The 25,262-nt window shown below is 44.3% G+C and overlaps 1 protein-coding gene across 1 annotated transcript in view; it reads right to left on the bottom strand.

Annotated features, from left to right (window-relative positions):
- LOC133609334 (uncharacterized) overlaps nt 1-25,262 on the bottom strand; it is a 52,582-nt gene that overhangs the window by 8,475 nt on the left and 18,845 nt on the right. The window contains exons 6-9 of the mRNA XM_072915246.1: nt 25,107-25,173; nt 24,834-24,953; nt 24,466-24,766; nt 421-482 (exon numbers count right to left, since the gene is read on the bottom strand). Coding sequence (XP_072771347.1) covers nt 421-482; nt 24,466-24,766; nt 24,834-24,953; nt 25,107-25,173 — 550 coding nt within the window. The remainder of the gene's footprint in view (nt 1-420; nt 483-24,465; nt 24,767-24,833; nt 24,954-25,106; nt 25,174-25,262) is intronic.

Here is a 25,262-nt window from a genome sequence, read left to right as displayed (position 1 = left end):
TGATTCGGTGTGTCCAGTTGAGTGAACTATTACTCTATTTATAATCTTTATGGTTTGCTTTCATTAAATAGAATTTTAGGAGAAAAAAATGTTTCCTAATGTTTTTATTGAGTGACCCCAGTTTTGGTATCACGTTCTAGCATAAAAATTTAACTTACAAACTTCCACTGTCAGTCTGATTCCACTTGCAAAAGATAATCTGTTGGCTACAGACACACTGATTGTGACCTCAACAAGAACCATCCTCACACACACACAAATGTCATTTCAGCATGGTTCTGTGTGTAAAGGTTAGCCTTAGTATGTAAAGTTGCTAGTTCGATATCAGTCAAAACGAGACAAATGTGAGAGAAAGATGGAAGGAAAACGAGTGCAACATAGCATTTAAGTAAGAGTAGAAAGTAGTTCAGTTGAACTTACGGCTTTCAACCGTCAAGCGGGCTCCACCGCCGAAGATGATCTTGTAGCCTACAGCAGCATTTGCACAACAACATACACTGTGACAAAAACCTCACACTGACCTCCAACCACATACACATATGTGACATTCGTTTTTTTAAAGGGGAATTGCACTTTTTTGGAATTCACAACCACATCATTCACAATTCCTATGTCAGACAATAACACTTTTTTTTTTTTGCCTCTTTTATGCAATCTAAATTTGTAATATACAGCTCATAGTTGACGGCTGACAATGCAGATAATGGGGATTCAATCTATTCCGCCTATAAAGCGCTCTAAAAACATCCAAAAACTTCCATCAATGTTTGCTGTATGCTGTAAATATGTTTGTAATGTAACAGGCGCATTCATGACAATATGTAATATTTATCTATTTTGGTCATTTTCAGTCGTTATGCATTGATTACACAATAAGTATCACAAGGTTCGCTATTTTCTTCAACAAAATACAACTATTACTAACTATGGCAGACTTTGTGAGAGCCAACATTGACTACTTTGGGACAAGTGATAATACAGAGCCTTATATTTTTGAACATGAGCTGCAAGTTTTAGACGCTGAGTAATAAGCAGATACAAACTCTAATACAGGGTGTCCAAACTGCAGCCCGCGGGAGACGTCTTAAGTTTAATAATGAATCTGACCCGTGGGGTGTTTTCAAAATAATGTAAAATACCTGGCATTCTGATTTCTGCAAATTTGCCGCCCTCTCGTGGACAATGTGAGAAAATCAGGTCAATGACCATGAATTGTGTTTTAACTTACAAAACAGAACAACATTTTACTTATGCAGCCTTATTCAAACAACCTTCCCTAGTCATGGCGCAAAAAACCCGAAACCAACAAGTTCTATACGCTGAGTAATAAGCAGATACAAACTCCAATACAGGGTGTCCAAACTGCAGCCCGCGGGAGACGTCTTAAGTTTAATAATGAATCTGACCCGTGGGGTGTTTTCAAAATAATGTAAAATACCTGTCATTCTGATTTCTGCAAATTTGCTGCCCTCTCGTGGACAATGTGAGAAAATCAGGTCAATGACCATGAATTGTGTTTTAACTTACAAAACAGAACAGCATTTTACTTATGCGGCCTTATTCAAACAACCTTCCCTAGTCATAGCGCAAAAAAAACAAACTAAACCAACAAAAAAAGTCAAGACACATGGTCACACACAACACAACCTGCTCACTGAACCTTGTGGATATTATAAAATCTCTCTCATATATATATATATATATATATATATATATATATATATATATATATATATATATATAGTGGCACCTGATTCTCACCAAGACACAGGATTGGGGTTTGCAGAAAGCCGAAAAAGGGCATTTATTGCACAAGTCTTTGTAGGAAGAGCAGGGTGTGGAAGTATCAAACTTAAAGTGTCCATTAACAAACATAAATATCTCCCATCCGGGGCTCTCAATCCTTCACACAGCACACTTCTATATATGTCGTAGGTAATTTCCTATAAAACAATAGAAACACAACATAAGTAAAACATTTCACTAGTAATGTCCTTAGTGGTGAAATAGTGGATGTGTCAACTTACCGCCTGATGCACCTGCCTTGACACAGAGGAGAGCCAGACCTGAATGAGGCAGAGTTAAGAAAGGTTCGTGGCTGGGCCCCACCTGGCCGCTCAGCTGGTGGCGCTTCAGGCTGATTGAGCAGGTACAAGGGAATGTACCGCCCCTCGATGATGCGGCCAAGGCTGGGGCGTTGTCTTGCGTGTTCCACTCTGCCTCCATGCCCTGGCTCCTCCCCTGTGAGGTGCCTACCTGTCAGGCGGTGCTTGAGTGAGACTCCACAATATATATATATATATATATATATATATATATATATATATATATATATATATATATATATATATATATATATATATGTGTGTGTGTGTGTGTATATGTGTATGTATGTATATATACAGTATATATATGTCAGTGACGTGCAGTCACTAGAGGCAGGTGAGGCGGGGCCTCAACTGCCATCATGGAAAAAAAAAAATGGAAAAAGAAAAAAAAATAATTAAATTGTTATATGTATCCAGTGATTATACTATAAAGTTATTTTCCATTTAACTTCACGAGTTTTAGATGATTTTTATTCAAAATCGCTGAATTTTCACATTTGCCGTTCAAATACTGAGAAGAGACGGTGCGGTGAACAGCAGCCAGTTGAGGCACGTCACTCAGTGCCTCAACATGGATTGCGGACTCGGCTAACTGCTGGCCTGCTGTGCAGTGAGACTGTATTGCTATATGAATTATATTATACATTTCCATAGTTAAGTTAGCTGAGGTATATAATGTACAGTGTATTTTGTCAACAACTGTATGTGTGTAACGTATTTCTTGTGCTGAGCGATCATAAAACGGCTGCAAAAGACGCACTGGCTGAGGCTCCAGTAATCCCGCCTCCTGCACCCCCGCCGTAGAATTGTTATATCATCTAAAGCCCACACTTAAACTTTCCACGTGCAAGATTGAATCTATTTAAAAAAGTTATTTCATAAGAAGCCAAAAAGTGCAAAAACAATAATGTTCGTGTTGGAGGAGTTGTGAATGACTACAGGGCCACAACATTAGGTACACCTGCAGTCTGCGGGTGTATCTAATTCACAACTCCTCCAACACGAACATTATTGTTTTTGCACTTTTTGGCTTCTTATTAAATCACTGTTGTAACCTATTTTCATGGGCTTTCCTCTTTGTGATGTTAAGTTCCTGTTATGCGCTGTTTAACAGTATATGCCTTGAGCTCTTATTTTGAAGGCGCTAAAAGCGGAAGTGATGACACGTTGCGCAGGTTTTTGAAAGAAGGTAAATAAAGTGGTCCTCGTGTAAACTGGAGCCTCCGTGTTTGTTATTTTGTAGTTTCATACAGTATAGGCGACATTTATAAACCCTCGGTTACACTTTTTTAAAATAGATTCAATCTTGCATGTGGAAAGTTTAAGTGAGGGCTTTAGTTGCAGCGCATGGACTTAATTTATAAGTAAAGGTAAGACCATAACAACGTTTTTTTTAATTAAATGTGCTTTTTTGTGTGCTAGTTTGTATGTGTAAAGTTAAAGTTAAGTTAAAGTACCAATGATTGTCACACACACACTAGGTGTAATGAAATTTGTCGTCTGCATTTGACCCATCCCCTTGTTCACCCTCTGGGAGGTGAGGGGAGCAGTGGGCAGCAGCGGCGCCGCGCCCGGGAATCATTTTTGGTGATTTAACCCCCAATTCCAACCCTTGATGCTGAGTGCCAAGCAGGGAAGAATGCTGGTATGAGCTTTTCAACATAACCCGTTAACTGCTGCCAATCAAATGGTGAATAAGATACTCTTTAGGGTTCATATGTTTGTAAATCTGACTGTGATGAAGTCAGTGCCTCACCAGCCATCAACCTCACCGCACGTCACTGATATATGTGTATATATGTGTATGTATATATATATATATGTGTGTATATATGTGTATGTATATATATATATATATATATATATATATATATATATATATATATATATATATATATATATATATATATATATATATATATATGTATATATATATATATATGTTATGTGTATGTATATATATGTGTGTGTATATGTGTATGTATGTATATATGTGTATGTAACTTATATATATATGGAGTCGGCTCTTGTATATATATATATATATATATACAAAACCCAAAACCAGTGAAGTTGGCACGTTGTGTTATTCATAAATAAAAGCAGAATACATCCATCCATCTTCTTCCGCTTATCCAAGGTCGGGTCGCGGGGGCAGGCCGATATTATTGGACATCTCTAGTACACCACACACCGAACGGGTCTGTGGGACCCGCTTTAATTTTTTATGAAAAGAAAAATGATACAATTAAATAATTTTTCAAACTGAGATTCACTGACTTTGGCTCATTTTCTGTGAAGAACATACAGTATATCAGAATACATATTTAATGACCTACACGTTTCTATTACATATAAGATGTCCGGGTCTACTGGACCCGGGGCTAATAGAAGTGTGGAAATTGATGTTCTGTGTAACACACACACACACACACACACACACACACACACACACACACACACACACACACACACACACACACACACACACACAGTAGGCCTAGACAGGAGGAGGACAGAGTGTAGGTACACAGAACATCAGAGGGTCAAATGTGCGAGAAAATGAGAGCAGACAGTGTTGACAAACAATGTTGCAACCTTGTGTGGGAACCGCAAGTGCAGAAATACAAAAGAAGAATTCCTGTGGGATGCAGAAACTGGCATAGACATTTTCCGTGCAACGTTCATATTGTTGTTACTCAGCCAGTGTTTGTGGGTCTGATGGACCCGTTGCATTTTGTGGCTTTTAATACCTCACAATCAAGCACTATTATGTTCAAATACTAAGCAGATGTTTATTGGGATAAGGTAAACATCTGGTCAGTATTTGAACATAAAAGTGTTTGATTGTGCTTCATGTTGTTGAACCAGACAGATCTCTATTCCTCCCTGATTTCCTCAATAGACAAGGCTGGAAAAACTAGCAACCCATGCTGATTCTCGTCAAGGTAACTCTCAGGGATGGCTTTGGCAGAGGTGGTCATGGACTCAACCAGTGTATTGGTAGAACTGGTTGAATGGCAGTTTTTCACAAGACGACTTTGGCAAATGGCCGCGACGACTTCTGGGGAAATTTCATATCCTGGCTCACTGCTGTGCCCAACGGTGAACTGACGGACGAGATCTAGATCGGAGGAAGTATCAAGAGATGAATCATGGGAACGGCGTGACAGCGCGTCAGCGTTGAGGTTTTGCTTGCCAGCCCAATACTGAAGCGTGAAGGTGTACGTTGAAAGTTCAGCAAGCCAACGGTGACTAGCAGCATCAAGTTTGGCGGATGTCAGGATGTTTGTCAATGGGTTGTTGTCTGTAACCACAACAAAGTTAGCACCACACAGACAATCATGAAATTTTGCTGTAATGCTCCATTTTAATGCTAGAAATTCCAGCTTATGAGCAGGATATCGCGATTCACTAGTGGATCACCCACGACTAGCATACGCGATGGCTCTCAACTGACCATCTTGCTCCTGATAAAGAGCTGCGCCGAGACCTGTGGCACTCGCATCTGTATGTAAGATGTATGGCTTCTTCGGGTCTGCAAATCCCAGAACAGGTGCAGTAGTTAGGTGTTCAATCAGGTTTTCAAAGGCACTCTGACATTCCGACGACCACCTTCCTCCAAAAGATCTATGTGTCGAGGTGTGTGACTTGCGATTGGACCCTCTCTGTCCGGACCTACGGGGTGGTGTATAGCCCCTTGTCAAGTCATTCAGTGGCTTGGCTATAGCGGCATATCCCCGGATGAACCTCCGGTAGTAACGGGCGAATCCTAAAAAGGTTTTTAGCTCTCTCAGGGTGCGTGGAATTGGCCAGGTCTTTAAGGCAGATATCTTCTCGGGATCAATCTTCACTCCCTCCCCAGACACCACATGATCCAGGTAACGTACAGAGATTTGGAAAAACTTGCACTTCTCCAGGGATAACTTGAAGCCATATTCCTTCAATCGGTTGAGGACTCATAGCAGGCACTCTTCATGTTCCTCCAAGGTTCGTGAAAAGCATACTTGCCAACCCTCCCGAATTTTCCGGGAGACTCCCGAATTTCAGTGCCTCTCCCAAAAATCTCCCGGGACAACCATTCTCCTGAAAATCTCCCGATTTCCAGCCAGACAACTATATTGGGGGCGTGCCTTAAAGGCACTGCCTTTAGCGTCGTCTCTCACCTGAAAAGGAGACTATTATATATGTCTCCGTTATCCATAGGTTTATCTATAATCCATAAAGTAGGCAGGCACGGAGCTATTTCTCAGCGTGTGTTTATTCCAGCCGGCACGTTAATACACTGACACACAACATCCACAAGGCGGCGGCAATGCAGTATTATGGGCCACCTTGCAAGCAACATTCCGTTCTCATTTGCGGATGTTTTCAACAAATCCGTGAAGGATATGTTCCCGGATTCAGAGATCGCTCGCCAGTACTCAAATGGCAGAACAAAAGCTACTCAAATAGTGAAAGGTAAGTGTTTTTTTTTTTTTTAAGTAAGCAGCAAGTACAGTACAGTTAGTAGAACAACTGTGTTTTCATTACTGTTTACTGTACTATATATATATATATATATATATATATATATATATATATATATATATATATATATATATATATATATATAAGAAATACTTTAATTTCAGTGAATTCTAGCTATAAACATACTCCTCCCTCTTAACACCGCCCCCGGCCCCGGCCCCGCCCAACCCCCCCTATCTCCCGAATTCGGAGGTCTCAAGGTTGGCAAGTATGGTGAAAAGACTAATCAAATCGTTGAGGAACACAAGAACTTCTTTCAAGTGAAGATCTGTCATGCACTTTTCCATGAGGCGCTGAAAAGTTGCGGGAGCATTGGTAATGCCTTGCGGCATGCGATTAAACTCCCAGAACCCTAACGGCAAAGGCAGTTTTCGCTTTATCCGCTTCATTCATCTGTGGGGGCATGTGGGGAACCAGAACCAGTCCATATTGGGCGGCGATCAAAGCTGTCAATTGTCTCTGTATATCTGCCAGTTGTTTGTAAGTTTTTCCAGTGTTGTACTTTCAAGATCTTCACCATCAGCATAAGCGTATTGTGCATGAGTTGCGGCTTTTGTCTTGGATGGGCCGAGATTCTGCTTCATGCGAAGGGTCTTGGCTGCTTCTCGGTCCTCCTCTGTGCGCAATAGCAGCAATAGTTCAGCGAAGGATGGCGGATTTTGCTTACGTTGCTGAGTTGGAGCTCAGAGATCAAGACATTGTCCCAACAGCCTCTACAAAACTGGTTGAGTAAGTGTTTATTTGTCTCCTCGTATGGAACTCCCCCTCTCGACAGCTAAACTGAGAGCAACTTGCAGCCGCTGAAGATATATGATGACGCCTTTTCATTTCCGCCTTGGAACGTATCCATACATTTAGCATAAAGCTCATCTCCGTCTTGCACAGTGCCATACGCTGAATCTAGAATATGGAGATAGACTGCAGGCCCTGTTTCAGGCTTCAAGTGCTTGACCATCAGAATCAGAATCAGAAATACTTTATTAATCCCCGAGGGGAAATGAACATATTCAGCACAATCCCATTCAAGATCAGACAAACATTAAGGCAGAAGACTCTCAAAAAGTTTGCGCAATCGCTGCTAATCGGAAACAGAGGAGTCATTTAACAGTAAATACACAGTAACACGCCATGTTTCATCATCTGTTTCATTCTGAGGCCGGGGCATCCTCCCAGAAAAAACTCTGAGACGCTGGCTGGAGAGATGAAGCATCGCACTGGCCTCGTTTTTAACAATGTGCTCAACCACATAACGTTGGACTTCTGGTGGGTTCAAGGTAGGTGCAGCAATATGTGGGAGAGAGGTTCTGGTTTGGGATTGGGTTTTATGTTCAGTGCGATCAAAGGGCAATTCCTGACTCTCAGTAGTGGCAGTGGAGGTTGACTGTGTTGCTTGGGGAGCAGGAGTTGTCAGAGTTTTAGTTTGGCCTGGGCTAAGATTCATGATTCAAGATACTTTATTATTGTCCATTCTTTAACATGTACAAGAAACATAAGAACTGAAATTTCATTTTCGGCACAGTCCCACTAAGAGCAGACATACGTTACAGGGAGACAAGACGGGACTGCCAACGGATCAGCCACTTATGGCGCTCCTTAAAAAAGGTGGGACAAAGGTGATATTGGGAAAGGGGGGAAGAGTAAAAAATATTAGTCTAAGGCTGGACCGTTGGGAGGGGGTCCAGACTGAGTCCAAGGGAAAAAACCTAATTTAGCATATTTTCGGGTCTCCCTATGTCTAGCATTAAAAGATTACAGTTGGTACAAAATGCGGCTGCTAGACTTTTGACAAGAACAAGAAAGTTTGATCATATTATGCCTATACTGGCTCACCTGTACTGGCTTCCTGTGCACTTAAGATGTGACTTTAAGGTTTTACTACTTACGTATAAAATACTACACGGTCTAGCTCCGTCCTATCTTGTCGATTGCATTGTACCATATGTCCCGGCAAGAAATCTGCGTTCAAAGAACTCCGGCTTATTAGTGATTCCCAGAGCCCAAAAAAAGTCTGCGGGCTATAGAGCGTTTTCTATTCGGGCTCCAGTACTATGGAATGCCCTCCCGGTAACATTAAGAGATGCTACCTCAGTAGAAGCATTTAAGTCCCATCTTAAAACTCATTTGTATACTCTAGCCTTTAAATAGCCCCCCTGTTAGACCAGTTGATCTGCCGTTTCTTTTCTTTTCTCCTCTGCTCCCCTTTTCCTTGTGGAGGGGGCGGGGGGGCACAGGTCCGGTGGCCATAGATGAAGTGCTGGCTGTCCAGAGTCGGGACCCGGGGTGGACCGCTCGCCTGTGCATCGGCTGGGAACATCTCTGCGCTGCTGACCCGTCTCCGCTCGGGATGGTGTCCTGCTGGCCCCACTATGGACTGGACTCTTACTATTATGTTGGATCCACTATGGACTGGACTCTCACAATATTATGTCAGACCCACTCGACATCCATTGCTTTCGGTCTCCCCTAGAGGGGGAGGGTTACCCACATATGCGGTCCTCTCCAAGGTTTCTCATAGTCATTCACATCGACGTCCCACTGGGGTGAGTTTTTCCTTGCCCTTATGTGGGCTTTGTACCGAGGATGTCGTTGTGGCTTGTGCAGCCCTTTGAGACACTTGTCATTTAGGGCTATATAAACAAACATTGATTGATTGATTGATTGATTACATTTACATGTTACATATAATCACAACAACTCGCAACAGAAGGGGAGGGGGGGGGGGGGAATTGGGGCCATGGAGGCCGGCCTGCTGCTATAAAGCGCTACTAGCCGTCCATAACCCCGAAGAGGAACTAAGCAGTGGTGGTGAGGGCCGTTGGATGGGGATGGGGAGTGTGTTTGTATATATGCCCATTGTCTTTGGGTGAAGTGTAAATGTTCATAAGCCCAGAGTCGTTCTGCATGCAATGCAAGCAAAGTTCGATTCTCAGGTGTCGTTGAGGAGGGGAGGAGGGAGGGAGGTCAAAAAGCGTCCATCATTGAAATTCCTCAGGGAATGATTACAGAACAGCCTATACTTGTCTCAATGCCAGATAAGGATTTTTGTTTTTTCTCGAACAGGCATTAACAATAACTTGTCTGTTCTATTTGTCCATGCTGGCTCTCATATCCAAACCTTCCTTTATAGCAAGCTTTTCCATGATGTAATCCATTTTGCGATTCAGTTCAGAAATCGCCACAGACTGTGTTCCTACAGCCCGGCCCAATCCGTCCATTGCAACGAACAGCCTTTGGGCTCCTTGAGTGGCTGCCATCGTCTTACGAATTTTACGATACACCAGAGCAATGCCCAGCCCAATCAGCAGGTGATCCACGATCACGGTTCCAAATAGGTAGATGTCTTCCACGTCCTCGATGGAAAGGACTGAGAGGCACATGAATCTCCATTTGTCCCAGGAATCTCTCACGTACCCCGCAACAATGGTTCCATCAGGGCAGCCAGGGTCCCCAGAACCTATTTTCCTCGTCGAAAAGATTGTGACAATAGAGTCCAGAGTCCAGCTAATCAATTCCATGTCTGATGATTTGGAGGACAGCGCAAAGAAAGAGGCTTCCAAAAAAAAAAGTTTAGACAAGACAAGACAAAAAAGATAGAGCAAGCCAGGAAAAGACGGGAGGAGAAAAAAATGCGACCGCCCCTCACCAGAGGCAAGCTAGAAAGCCCGTAACACAGTGACCAAGCAGAAACATCACATCATTCAGGACCTCCGTAAAGTCCTTACCACAGTGAGCTTAGCTAACTCTTTTAAATCGGATAAATATGCGTTTGTTTTCTGTTTCTCTATGCGAGTAGCGCAAACAGCGGACAGTTCGTATATTTCATAAATTGTTTTACCATTTTGACTGCGATGAGGTGACGACTTGTCCAGAGTGTACGTCGCCTTCTGCCCGAATGCCGCTGAGATAGGCTCCAGCGACCCCCCGCGACCATAGGTGGATTAATGAACGGGCCTACCGGGCCCAGGCCCAGGGGGCCAGAGGCCCCAAGGGGCCAGGCCAACTTGGCCCCGCGGCCGCGACGTATGCAAAACTACTTTTGCAAAAATAATAATCTTAGGCCCCAAGGAGCCAGGCCAACTTGGCCCCGCGGCCATGATCCATAGAGGGTCAGAGGCCCCAAGGGGCCAGGTCAACTTGGCCCCGCGGCCACGATCCATAGAGGGTCAGAGGCCCCAACGGGCCAGGTCACCTTGGCCCCGCGGCCGCGGCCTGAGGCCCCAAGGGGTCAGGCCAACTTGGCCCCGCGGCCACGATCCATAGAGGGCCAGAGGCCCCGAGGGGTCATGCCAACTTGGCCCCGATCCATAGAGGGTCAGAGGCCCCAAGGGGCCAGGTCAACTTGGCCCCGCGGCCACGACCCACAGAGGGTCATAGGCCCCAAAGGGCCAGGCCAACTTGGCCCCGCGGCTGCGACCCACAGAAGGACAGAGGCCCCAAGGGGCCAGGTCAACTTGGCCCCGCGGCCACGATCCATAGAGGGTAAGAGGCCCCAACGGGCCAGGTCACCTTGGCCCCGCGGCCGCGACCCACAGAGGGCCTGAGGCCCCAAGGGGTCAGGCCAACTTGGCCCCGTGGCTGCGACCCACAGAAGGCCAGAGGCCCCGAGGGGTCATGCCAACTTGGCCCCGATCCATAGAGGGTCAGAGGCCCCAAGGGGCCAGGCCAACTTGGCCCCGCGGCCACGATCCACAGAGGGCCAGAGGCTCTCAATCATTATTATCAAAGCTAATTCTCAAATTGGATCACACAACCTCACTCACATATTCTTTATCAATTATTAAAGGTTGTTTCTAAATTTTGATCACAGAACTTAATGCAAATATTCTTGATTGATTGGCAAAGCTCATTCGCAAATTTTGATTACACAACCTTACTCTGACAAATTATCATTATCAAAAAGCTCTCTCGAATTTGGATCACAGAATCTCACTCAAGTATTCTTAGCTGTGCCCCTCCCCCATCGAGTCTTTCATAAACCGGTCTGTTCTTTTAGAATCTCCTCATTTGGTACTTTGAACTCGTGAGTGACTGCTCAAAATTTGGTTTCCTTTCCCTCAGTTCAGACTCAGAGATAATTTGAAATCATTCCACAAGAAGTTTAACGCGCACACACACACAACACACACACACTTGAGTTGAGCATTACTTGGAAATTCTTATATTTTCCATTTTGCTGTTATTATCAGCATCTTCCCATTTTGTCTTTTTCTTTCAAAAAAGTTTACAGTCTGACATTTGTCATGCTGTCAGTTAATAACTTTTTGGTCTTTGACCCATTTTGTCATTTTCTCGATTCGATCGTCACTGACCACTCTCTCCTGTTTGGCAGACATCGTTGCTGCCATCATAGCCAGCAAGCTGCCTGCAGATAGCAACATTTTGGTGTCCTTTGTGAAAATATTTAGAAAGTAGACTAAAAAGTACACAAAGTTGTACAACTATTATCTTTATGATCTTTTTTTTTTTGTTTGTTTGTTTCTCTGTTACTGTGTGTGGCCAATTAAGCGACTTTTGGCCATACCTGGCTGGTGACATTTAGCGACTTTCTGGTTGTTGTTAAAATTAATAATAGCAACAGTTCTCTTCATCTTAATGCAATTTATTGTGTCTGTCTCTCCACATTTTGCCATTAGGTACTTTGAGCTCTTGTTGGTCAGTCACTCTAAGGTACATTGTTGCTGCCATCATAGCTAGCAAGCTGCCTGCAGATAGCGACATTTTGGTGTCCTTTGAGAAATATTAAGAAAGAAGACAAAAGTACAAGACATTGTACGATTACTATCTTTTAAAAAATTATTTGTTTCACTGTCAGTGTGATTGAGCGACTTTACCGCTAGATTTCGCGTCTTTTGGCCATACCTGGCTAGCGACTGAAAACATCATTTAGCGACTTTTTGGTTGTGAAGATAAGTGGTAAAAGCAGATCTGCCTGTTGGTCTTCCCACATTTTGCCATTTGGTACTTTGCACTCTTGTTGGTCACTCCAAGGCATTTGTCCCTGCCTTCAGCTAGTCACTTGGCTCTTTTGGAATTTATTTCACTGTAATTGGCTCTCTTTTTCTCCTCAGTACAAATCAGTCTGTTCCCTTGCCATTCATCACTGACCACTCCGCTCTCCTGTCTGTCAGACATTGTTGCTGCATGCAGATAGCTTGGTGTCCTTAGTGAAAATATCAGAAGAGAAAAGTACACAATTATCTTAATCATCTTTTTTTATTCACTGTCAGTCCTTCAGTGAGTCCCAGTGTGTTGGCGATTAAGCAACGTTGGCATTCGATTTAGAGACTTTTGGCCATACATGACTGGCGACTCAAAACGTCATCTAGTGACTTTCGCTGTCTGAGTTTAGCATTGATTGGAAATCTGTTATCAGTTCTTATAGAAATCAGCTGATTTCTGCTTTTGACTGTTAATGCTAGATTGCTAGTTTTGAAAATTGCATCACACACACACACACACACACACACACACACACACACACACACACACACACACACACACACACACACACACACACACACACACACACACAGTTGGTTAAGCTGTTGTGATAGGCAAAGAGCCAATGTGCACAGAAAGAAGGGAAATATGGATCATAAACGTCTAAGTGGAGGAGCTAGAAAAAAAATTCAGCAAGAAAAGAAAAAAAAGGAATCAGTTTTACTTGAGAGTGTTCCAAATATCTCCAGCTTCTTCAGTACAAAGACATCTGCTGAAAGCAATTCTATAAATGCTACTGCAAATTCAGCTAAGGTTAGCAATGCACCTGAGCTAGCATGTAGCTCCCAAGATCCTGAGACCACTACAAGTGTACGCACTGAACCAAATGCTTCGGATGCTAATGATTCAACCAACTCAGCAGTAGCCAGTTGCTCGGATGAATGTGAGGTCACTGCACCTCTGGACAGCATAGAAAATGAGTTGAATCTTTCTTCAACACCATCTACAGTGACAACTCTACCTAGTGATCCCGCTAAATGGGCTGATACCCTCACTGAGTCAATGAAGGAAGTTCTTATTCAAAGAGGTGCAAAATCATTTCACAACCGTCACAGCCATTATCCAGCTTCTGTGAGGAACAGTGGGCTAGGAGGCAAAACCTGATGCCTAAACAATGAACATTTTACTTCACACCTGCCCAATGGACAATGAGTACAAAGAGAGTGGATGATATACTCTCCCTCTACTGGTAATGTTTACTGCTTTGCATGCAAACTGTTTTCCCCAAAAACGCATTCTTTTGTGACAGGCTATTGTGATTGGAAACACTCAGAAAGATTTGGTGAACATGAGCGAAGTGCTGAGCACATAACCTGCATGCAAGCAGTCTTGAACCGCGCCACAGGTGCCACAGTTGATGCGGACCTGTTCAAACAGTTTCAGGCAGAGAGCAGCTATTGGAGGCAGGTGTTACAAAGAGTTGTTGCAGTCATTAGATTCCTTGCAGAAAGGGGCCTTGCATTTAGGGGTAAAAATGAATCGTTAGGGTCTCCTCTCAATGGGAACTACCTTGGTATTCTGGAGGTCCTGGCTGAATTTGATCCCTTTCTAAAGGATCACATCAGAAAGTTTGGGCAGATGGGTCGAGGTAATACCTCATATTTGTCCTCCACCATTTGTGAGGAATTCATTGAATTGATGGGTGCAAAAACCAAACAGGCTATAGCAGATGAACTGCAAGCAAGCAAATACTACTCTATCATTGTGGATTCAACCCCAGATTTATCTCATGTGGACCAATTGACATTCATATTCCGTTTTGTTAGCAAAGAGGGCAGTGTTGTTGAACGCTTTGTGGGTTTTGAGCCCATTACTAGCCGTACAGGTGAAAGTTTGGCTAACTGTGTCATGTCTGTGTTGGAAAATCTAGGGTTAGAGCTGTCAAATTGCAGGGGGCAGGCTTATGATAATGCCAGCAACATGTCAGGGAGGTATAATGGGTTGCAGGCTCACTTAAAGAAAAGCAACCCATTAATACACTATATTCCATGTGCAGCTCACTCTTTGAATTTGGTGGGAGTCAACAGCATTGACAGATGTGGAAATGAAGTCTCTAAGTATTTTGACTTGATTCAGTCTATTTACAACTTCACAACTGCATCCACACACCGATGGGAGAGGGTATTTGGCAATTCCAACATAGATCTCACACTTAAAGCTTTATCCAACACGCGTTGGAGTTGCCGTGCAGAATCTACCAAAGCACTGTGGCAGAACTACAGTAAAATAAGAGCAGCACTACAGCGTATTTCCACTGATGACACAGAGAAACAAGACACACAAACTGAAGCTGACAGTCTAGTGCGGAAGCTGGATTCACTTGAGATGGCCTTCATGGCAGGCTTTTGGGACACTGTTCTGTCCAGATTTCAGGCCACAAGTCTGCAACTTCAAAAAGCAGACATGGACCTTGGTACAGCAGTTAGATTGCTGGAATCTCTGCGCACCTTTGTTCTCTCCCAAAGAGATCTATTTGATCATTTTGAGCAGAAAGCCTTAAACATGTTGGGTGGCACCCCATCTTACAGGGCTGAACGGACGAAGAAACGTAAAAAGTTTGCTGATGAATCAGCATCCCCAGATGTTGTGCTTGAGGGAAGGCAACTGTTTCAAATAGAGACATTTATTGCCTCTATTGATCAACTGAGTTCAAGCCTTAATCACCGTCTGGAGGCCTACAAACATCTGAACAATTTGTTCAGTGTCCTTTTCTCTTTGGATACAGAGTCCAATGCTTCAGTCCTTCACAAGGCCAAGATTCTCACTGAATCATACTCATCTGACCTCAATGAAAGTCTTGGACAGGAGCTTATACAGTTCAAATCTTTTATACAGCTCAACAACACTGATGAGGAGAGGACCCCTTCAGGACTGCTCAAAACAATAATACATTTTGGACTATAGCCTACGTTTCCTAATACATACATTGCGCTACAGATTTTTCTCACTCTACCGGTCAGTAACTGTGAGGGAGAACGCTCATTCTCTCTTTTGTCAAGAGTCAAAAATGAGCTGCGCACAAGAATGACTCAGAAAAGATTAAATGCGTTATCTCTAATGGCAATTGAGAGTGAGCTGACAAGAGAGTTGGACTTCAATGATGTGGTGGATGATTTTGCGAAATTGAAAGCACGAAAGAAACCCCTTGCTTAAAGGTGCACTGTGTAAGATTTTTAGGTTGTTATTTCCAGAATTCACCCATTCACTAATGTTAGGCTACCTGTTTTCATGAATACTTACCACCACCATAAAATTCTAAGTATCCATTATGACTGGGAGAATTGCACTTTCGCCATTTCTGGGAACTGTCTGTCACCTGGATTCTGAAGATAGGATTGACTTTAGGCAGAAGCTTGGTGCTTTCTCTGGCAAACTGAACCTCAAGCTTCATTCTCTGCAGCTTTGCATTCTTGTTCAGACTTTCATCGACAAGGAACTTTTCAACTTCCCCACTATCGTGAAGGGGCCACCAAAAGATTTCAGTGTGTCCAGCATGTCTAGTCTCTTCTTCTCCTGTCTTTGAGCCATCTCTTGTTTCTCGTCAGCCCAACTCTCGAATTTTGCCTTCATGAGTTTACTCCAGTTGAGTTCAACCTCTCTTTTTGCTTGTGCTGCTGCCTTGAAACCTCTGAAGCTCCTGGCTCTTCTGTAAAATTATTGACCTATTGACTGCGTTCAGTGTGCCCAACTTCTTCAGTCTGTAGTCCACCTTGCCACATTGTCTCTCCATCCCAATGTTGTGCACAGGGGTGCCATCAATGTTACTAGCCTGTTCACTGACAGGGTCCATTGGGAAGGTCTCCTCATCCATCCCATAGTCCATCCTCTGCCTGGCCAGGACAGTCTTCAGATGGGGCAGCATGAGATCTGTCAGCTGCTTCACTTCATCCAAGTATTCGGCAGCCACGTCTGACACTGAGTTCAGGACATGTCCAGTGCCTGTCCAGCCACTATAGCATTCTTGCTGTCTACATCCAGATCCACCATGAAACTCTGTAGCACTTGCTCCATCTTCATATCGGCCTCCGCCAACCGCATCACTTTATTCATGGCGCTGCTGAAGCCCAGTGTAGTGTGGGTGCCACAAAAGATCTGCCCTGCTGGTTTTTCCAAGTTGTTCATCTCTGCCAACAGCTTTGAAAAGCCTTTGTTGTGCTCTGTGCTGTCAGTCATATGTGCATCTACAAGTTTATAAACATCCTCCACATTGACTCCTCTGACCGACGCCAGTATTTCGAACCCCATATCCACTTGCATTTCTATGTCCTCAGTGGTCTCTCGGTGAATGGGTAAGACAGGCAGAGGAAATGGGCTATCTTGACCTGCATGCAGCCCTTGTACCATGAACTGGCCTACACCTTTCTTTGTGGTGCTCTCCGATGCATGTGTTATCATTTTACCTTTCTCCTTCTCCTCCTCAAGCTTTCCCACAAAATAGATACAGACTTTGAGCCTCAATTTGCTGCACAGCTGCCGTTATGCCAAAGTGTTTTCCTAAGATATTATTTTATTTTTAATGATAGAAGGGAGGAAAAGGGGGCAAAAATCATGTCCAATTTAGTTTTTTGGGTGGGGTGGAGGGTTTATTTCATGATAGGTACCAACTTCCAATACATAATATCTCTGAAATGACCCAATGCACCATCACTGAAGTGGGCGTAATCATTTTCCAAAATTTTTATTTTTATGCCATTTATCCCCTCCCCCTACCTGTGTCTGTGTGAAACCTGTGCTTGTCTGTGTGGTATACCTAATAGTGTGTGTGCAGTATGTGCACTCTTCTGTACAGTACAGTGTGCATGTCTGTTCACAGTATACAGTATTTCTTGCATAGTGCGTGCGTGTGTGTGCGCGTGCACGCGCGGGGTTGAGGGGCCAAGACCATGTCAGGCCCAGGGGGCCAAAATTTCTTAATCCGCCCCTGCCCGCGACCGCGAAAGAGACAAGCGGTAGAAAATGGATGGATGGATGGACTCACAAAAGTGTAAGGCAAAAGGTGACGCAGCACGTTTATAGCATCAGTAGAATTATACTCAATACCCCACTTATACCTAAACTCAGATTCCAAATCATCAATAATCTCACACTGAGCAATCGAACCATAATTAGACAAAAAGTCTACGACATCTTCATTTTCTTCAGCCTTTGTATCACCCTCAATCAACACTGATATATGTATATTTATGCCATGTTTCTCAATTACGTCCATTGTAAAGTTGTATTCTGTCCACACAATTTAAGGTGAGCCGACTCTCTCCTGGCTAGCTCGCCACTAATTTTGTAACCTATACGTGCTACAAATCAATATGAAATATATGGGGTGCTTTAGGCTAGGAACAGAAGACTAGAGTTTCGACTCGGAGAGAGAAGGCAGAGACTGAATTGTGGTTTGCTTCCATCCATCCACCTTCAACCGCTTATCCGGAATCGGGTCACAGGGACAACAGCTCCAGCAGAGACCCCCAGACTTCCATCTCCAGAGCAACATTAGCAACTTCCTCCTGGGGAATCCCGAAGTGTTCCCAGGCCAGAGAGGTGATGTAATACCCGCATCTGGTCCTTGGCCTGCCGCGGGGTCTCCTCCCAGTGGGACATGCAACAAGGACCTCCCTAGGGAGACGCTCGTGAGGCATCCGCACGAGATGCCCGAACCATCTAAGCTGGCTCCTTTCCAAGCGAAAGAGCAGCTGCTCTACTCCAAGTCTCTCTCGGGTGACTGAACTTCTCACCCTATCTCTAAGGGAGATGCCAGCCACCCTTCTGAGGAAACTCATTTCGGCCGCTTGTATCCGCGATCTTATTCTTTCGGTCATGACCCACACTTCATGACCATAGGTGAGAGTAGGAATGCAGATACTTTCTCTTATGCCTTCTGATCTCTCTCTCTCTCTCTCTCTCTCTCTCTCTGCTCACTACTTGCTGTCCATATCCTACCAAGTCAGACCTACACTGTTTCAATATCCATTTCTCTATTCTCAATTGTTGATGACTGATAATAACAACCAAACCCACCCCCTACACACCCCGGATTGTAAATAATGGAAATAATTCAATGTGATGATCGTGTGTGATGATTTTATTATGATGATAGTATATATCTGATAGTATATATCTGTATCATGAATCAATTTAAGTGGACCCCGACTTAAACAAGTTGAAAAACTTATTCGGGTGTTTCCATTTAGTGGTCAATTGTACGGAATATGTACTTCACTGTGCAACCTCCTAATAAAAGTCTCAATCAAAACCGAGAGCTTTGCCTTCTGGCTCAGCTCTCGTTTCGTCACAACAGTGCGGCAGAGAGACTGCAATACTGCCCCAGCTGCTCCGATTCTCCGGCTGATTTCCTTCTCCATCTTTCCCTCACTCGTGAACAAGACCCCGAGATACTTAAACTCCTCCACCTGGGACAGAGTCTCGTTCTCTACCTGGACTGTACAAACCATCGGTTTCCTGCTGAGAACCATGGCCTCAGATTTGGAGATGCTGATCCTCTTCCAGCCGCTGAACACTCGGCTGCGAACCGATCCAGTGAGAGCTGAAGGTCACGAACCGAAGGTGCCATCGGGACCACATCATCTGCAAACAGCAGTGACGCAACCTTTAGCCCCCCGAGACGTATACCCTCTCCGCCATGGTCACGACTCTACCTAGAAATCCTATCCATGAAAATCACAAACAGGATAGGTGACAGAGCGCAGCCCTGGCGGAGACCAACCCCCACTGGAAACTAATCCAACTTACATCCAAGCACCCGGGCACAACTCTCGCTTTGGTTGTACAGAGATGGGATGGCCCTCAACAGGGTTCCCCTCACCCCGTACTCCCTCAGCACCTCCCACAGGATCTCCCGGGGGACCCGGTCATACGCCTTCTCCAAATCTACAAAGCACATGTAGACTGGCAAGGCATACTCCCAGGCCTTCTCCAGGATTTCCGCAAGAGTAAAGAGCTGGTCAGTTGTTCCACGACCAGGACGGAATCCACATTGCTCCTCTTGAATCTGAGGTTTGACTATCGGCTGGACCCTCCTTTCCAGTACCTTGGCGTAAACTTTCCCAGGGAGGCTGAGTAGTGTGATAACCCTGTAATTAGCACACACCCTCTGGTCCCCCTTTTTGAATAGGGGAACCACCACCCCAGTCTGTCACTCCCTCGGCACTGTCCCAGACTTCCACGCAATGTTGAAAAGGCGTATCAACCAAGACAGCTCCTCAACACCCAGAGCCTTCAGCATTTCTGGATGGATCTCGTCAACCCCCGGAGCTTTGCGACTGTGGAGTTGTCTAACTACCTCAGTGGCTTCACTCCAAGAGATCGACATCGATCCCCTTCATCCTCAGGCTCGGCTCCTGTCAGGGAGGGTGTGTCTGATGTTGTTGGGTTCAGGAGTTCCTCAAACTTCTCTTTCCAACGCCCTACGATTCCTCACTTGAAGTCAGCAGAGTCCCATCCTTGCTGTACACAGCTTGGATGATTCCCTGCTTCCCCCTCCTGAGGTGCCGTATGGACAGCTTTGGTGCCGCCCGATAATCCTTCTCCATGGATTCCCCGAACTGCTCCCACACCCACTTCTTAGCCTCATCCACAGCCACGGCCGCTGCCTTTCGGGCCTGTCGGTACCTTGCAACTGCCTCCGGACTCCCCTGGATAACATAACCCGGTAGGACTCCTTCTTCAGTCGAACGGCTTCCCTGACCACCGCTGTCCACCAGGGTGTTCGGGGGTTACTGCCCCTTGAGGCACCTAAGACCTTCAGGCCACAGCTCGCAACTGCAGCTTTAGCAATAGAGGCTTTGAACATTGCCCATTCCTGTTCAATGTCCCCAACCTCCACAGGGATGGCAGAGAATTCCCGCCGGAGGTGGGAGTTGAAGTCCTTCCGCACAGAGGACTCCTCCAAACGTTCTCTGTTCACCCGCGCTACACGCTTGGGTTTGCCAGGTCTTTCCAGAGGTTTCCCCCGCCATCTGACCCAACTCACCACCAGATGGTGGTGAGTTGGGCCCCTCTCTTCACCCAAGTGTCCAAAACATACAGCCTCAGATCAGCTGATACTATTACAAAATCAATCATTGATCTTTGGCCTATGGTGCTCTGGTACCAGGTACACCTATGAGCATCCTTATGCTTGAACATGGTGTTTCTTATCGCAAGTCCATGACTAGCACATAAGTCCAATAACAATCCACCACTCAGGTTCAGATCAGGGAGACCGTTCCTCCAAATCACGCCAGTCCAAGTATCACTGTCATTGCCCACGTGCGCTTTGAAGTCCCCCAGCAAGACTATGGAATCCCCTGCCGGCGCCACATACAGGACCCCATGCAAGGTATCCAAGAAAGCCGAATACTCTGAACTCTTGTTTGGTGCGTACGTACAAACAACCATCAGAGTTTTCTCCCCTCCAACCCTAAGGCGAAGGGAGGTGACCCCTCTTGTCCACTGGGGTGAACTCCAAAGTACAGGCACTCAGCCGGGGACTCGTGAGTATCCCCACACCCGCCTGGGCCCTCACACCCTGAGCAACTCCAGAAATAAACAAGGTCCATCCCTTGTCCAGGAGTGTGGTTTAAGAGCCCTTTCTATGCGTAGAGGTAAGCCCCACCAGATCCAACCGGTAGCGCTCCACCTCCCGCACCAGCTCAGGCTCCTTCCCCACCAGCGTAGAGACGTTCCACGTCCCAAAAGTCAGCCTCTGCTGCCCCGAATTGGTTCGTCTGGAGCCTCCACTTTCACTGCCATCCACTTGGCAGCGCACCCAAACCCCGCTGGTTCCGACCGCGCGTGGTGGGCCCACGTGGCGGACAGGATGGTGTGTCCACGTAGCTTCTTTGGGCTGTGCCCGGCCGGGCTCCGTGGCTAGCCTGGCCACCAGGCACACGCTGAAGAGCCCTGCCTCCGGGCCTAGCTCCGGAGGAGGACCCTGGGCTTCCTTCGGGCCAGGTAACGCATCTTCTCTTAGTTTGTTTCATGGGGGGTATCGTAACCCTGATGGGGGGGGGGGGTCGGGTGCTACACCTTGCCCAAGGGTGACCCGGAACTATGTAAGGCAGGGGTGTTCAACTCCCTGAGGCTTTATACAAGCCCACATACCCACTTTGCTTAGCACCCTGTATTAAAGAATTAGTGATGGACAGCATATATATACAACAATGAGTTGAATGGTCATTCAACGTGAGAGCAATTTGAAGGAAACACAATTACTATGTACATATATACAATATCAATTCAATGATTAAGTGTCTCTGGATCTTGTTTAAACCTCAGCTCAGATATTAAAGTTCTTGTAGAAAGTTCTTGAAGAAAGTATAGCAGTACAGTCCATGTGCTGGGGTTATGGGTGAAAGTGTGTAGAGGGTGGCTCGAGAGCATCCTACCAGGGCAGACAGAACATGTGGTGGGGTTCCTGGCTGGAATCTCCCAAGAACGGTCCTTAGACTAGATACTTTTTTTCCTTAGCTCACCATCATAAAGAGAAGCTTCTACAGTCATACACAGCTCAATGACAAAAATCCGGCGCTGGTAGTCGGCTCTAGAGCAGAAATACAACCTGCCTTCCCTCACGTCTACTGGTCACTTTCTGCTACCGGCTTATAACCACAACTGATTGGACTGCGGCGGTCACGTGACTAGGGAAAGTGCGCAGCGCTCAAAGAGCAATAGAGCGCAAGAGCATACTAGCCAATTCCTGCTACCGGCATATAACCAAAGCTAATTGGACCGCGGCGGTCAAGTGACTGGGGAGAATGCCCAGAGCTCAAAGAGCAATACAGAGAAAGAGCATAATAGTCTCCGCAAAAGTATAAAAGTATGGATCTGACACCTGTGTTACAAAAGGATTCCAGACCAAGTTTCAACTGAGGACAATAATCGATTGTAAAGGAATTGATATGGAAACAATAAAAAAGTTATTGAAGAGATCTCAGGACCATTAATGTATATCAGTAGTCTATCATATCAAACAGGCATATTCCCAAACAAAATGAAAACAGCTAGAGTTGCACGAAATTATAAGACTGGAGACAAACACCAATTTACAAATTATAGACCTGTTTCTTTGCTTCCACAATTTTGTAAAATCATTGAAAAACTGTTCAATAACTGATTAGAGCGTTTTATAAGCAAACGTAGAATACTCGCTGAGAACCAATATGAATACAGAGCTAATATTTCAACTTCGATGGCTTTATGTGAAATTACAGAGGAAATTACCAATGCAAAAATAGTAAAAAAAAAAAGTGCAGCAGCAGTGTTGATGGATCGAACTAAAGCATTTGACACAATTAATCACAATATTTTCATCAAAAAATTTGAATAGTATGGCATCAGAGGGTTGGTCTTAAACTGGATTAGAAGTTACTTAACCAACAGAAAACAATATGTGAAGCTGGGCGAACACACATCTAAACACTAAATATATCCTGTGGTGTACCTCAGAGATCAATACTAGGACCAAAATTGTTCAATCTTTATATAAATGACATTTGTAAAGAAACAAAAGATTTAACGTTAGTATTTTTTGCGGACTATACAATAGCGTTTTGTTCAGGAGAGAACAGAAGCTAATACAAATAATAACAGAAGAAATTAACAAATTAAATAAATGGTTTGACAAAAACACACTATCCTTAAACCTCAGTAGAACTAAAATAATGCTATTCGGTAACAGTACAAGGGAAAGTCAAACACAAATACAAATAGACGGACTAGAAATTGAAAGAGTAAATTAAACCAAATCTTGAGGTATAATGATTGATGATAAAATGATCTGGAAGTCTCAAGTGGCAAGAAACACATAAACATGTTCTGGAACAAAAATCACTCCATATTCTCTACTGCTTTGTAGTGTTACCATATCTGAGTTATTGTGCATAAATATGGGATCAATTATTGTATGGAATAAATTATAGTGCATAAATTATTGTGCATTAATAACTACAAAAGTACACTTCATTCATTTACTGTGTTACAGAAAAGATCAGTTAGAATAATACATAATGTTGGATATAGAGAACGTTCAAACTCTTTATTCATTGGATCGAAAATACTGAAATTCCACGACATAGTGAATTTGCAAACAGATAAAGTTATACACAAAGCAAACTACAATCTGCTACCGAAGAACGTACAACAATTCTTCAAAAAAAGAGGAGAAATATAATCTTAGAGAAAAATATTATTTCAAACATCTGTACGCACGTACAACACTTAAGACCTTCAGTATATCAGTATGTATAATTAAATTATGGAATGGATTAAGCAAAGAAATCACACAATGTACTAATATGATCCACTTTAAGAAACTCTTCAAATTTAAAGTGTTTACAAAGTACAAAGAAGAAAAACCATGATAAACATTTTGAATGTATTTCTTCCATCCATTAATTTTCTAGATAATCTTATTTATCTCACCATATGAAATATAACTTACTTCACCAATTATTATTTATGTATTTATTTATTTTTATTGTTATTACTTATAGAGTATATTGTGAATAAATTGAGAACAGGAAGCGAACCAAAGTGTTAGCAACTGCTATGTAAAAGAAAAGGGGTAGGATTAAATAAGCTCTGCTTCTTCCTACTCCTTTTCGGACATGTTGAATAAAAAAACTGGAAATTGGGATGTATCATGTTGTATGCATGCATGTTCGAAATAAACTCAAACTCAACTCAACAGTTAAGCCCAGCAAACTTTTGGAGTCTGGTCAGAAGCAAAAGCTGTGAAAACCTCCTCAGAACCAGCTCTCAAACAACCACAGTGGAATGAGGAGCCCACAGAGGTTTTTGTGCAGGTGCAGCAGAGATGTCAGTCATTGTGGGCTGCATGGCGCAGTAGAAGACTGCAGAGTCGTTCAGCTGCACGTCTTGGATCTTCAGAGGAGCTCGCTTGGCGGTGTCATTGATGCTGCAGCTGAACCTCTTTTCAAAGCTGCTCACAGTCTTGCCCTGACCAATCTTGAAGCGGCTCAGGATGAACTTTGGTGCCGCCTGCCCGTCCTGTTTGTACCAGAAGATGTAGTCGTTGCTTCCAGAGTTTTCATAGCTGCAGTCCAGCGTCACTGAGTCGCCTTTCATGGCGTACACATTCTCTGCTGGCTGGTGCACCGTCTGGCTGCCACATCCTGTCAGAGGACAACAAATGTGGTCAAACATCATATAACCTGACATGCTCACCTCAAATGACCTTACCGAGGCTCCAGGCAGCCATCAGCACACACACCAATGCACGCTTCATGTTTGCACTCCTGGGCTCCGTGCACGCTGACTTGGTGGCTGAGGAGGCGGGGCCTAGTCCCAAAGAGGGAGGCACTTCACAAACACATCACATACATAGGTGTAGTACTGGGGCGGTGCCTCTTCAATATTTCATTATTGGAGAAAAACGCATTTGTCCCACACAAAAAATATACCGCGGAGGTAAACATGATTTTCATCATGTGACAGACAGGCCCCTTACCTCACAGCAGGGGGAGAGAAACAAAAGAGAGCAGGCTGTGAGGGCGACACTAAGCAGACGGTCTGGAACGATCTGTTGGGAACATTGCCATGAATATTGCATGTTTATAATGTCTTGCCAATTGTTTATCTTCATATTTAGAAACCATGTCCTTTGAGTTT

Source organism: Nerophis lumbriciformis, linkage group LG02 (assembly GCF_033978685.3).
Source record: "Nerophis lumbriciformis linkage group LG02, RoL_Nlum_v2.1, whole genome shotgun sequence".
Classification (NCBI taxonomy): Eukaryota; Metazoa; Chordata; class Actinopteri; order Syngnathiformes; family Syngnathidae; genus Nerophis; species Nerophis lumbriciformis.
Note: the sequence above shows the minus strand (reverse complement) of the source record. Positions and strands in the feature narration are given on the sequence as shown.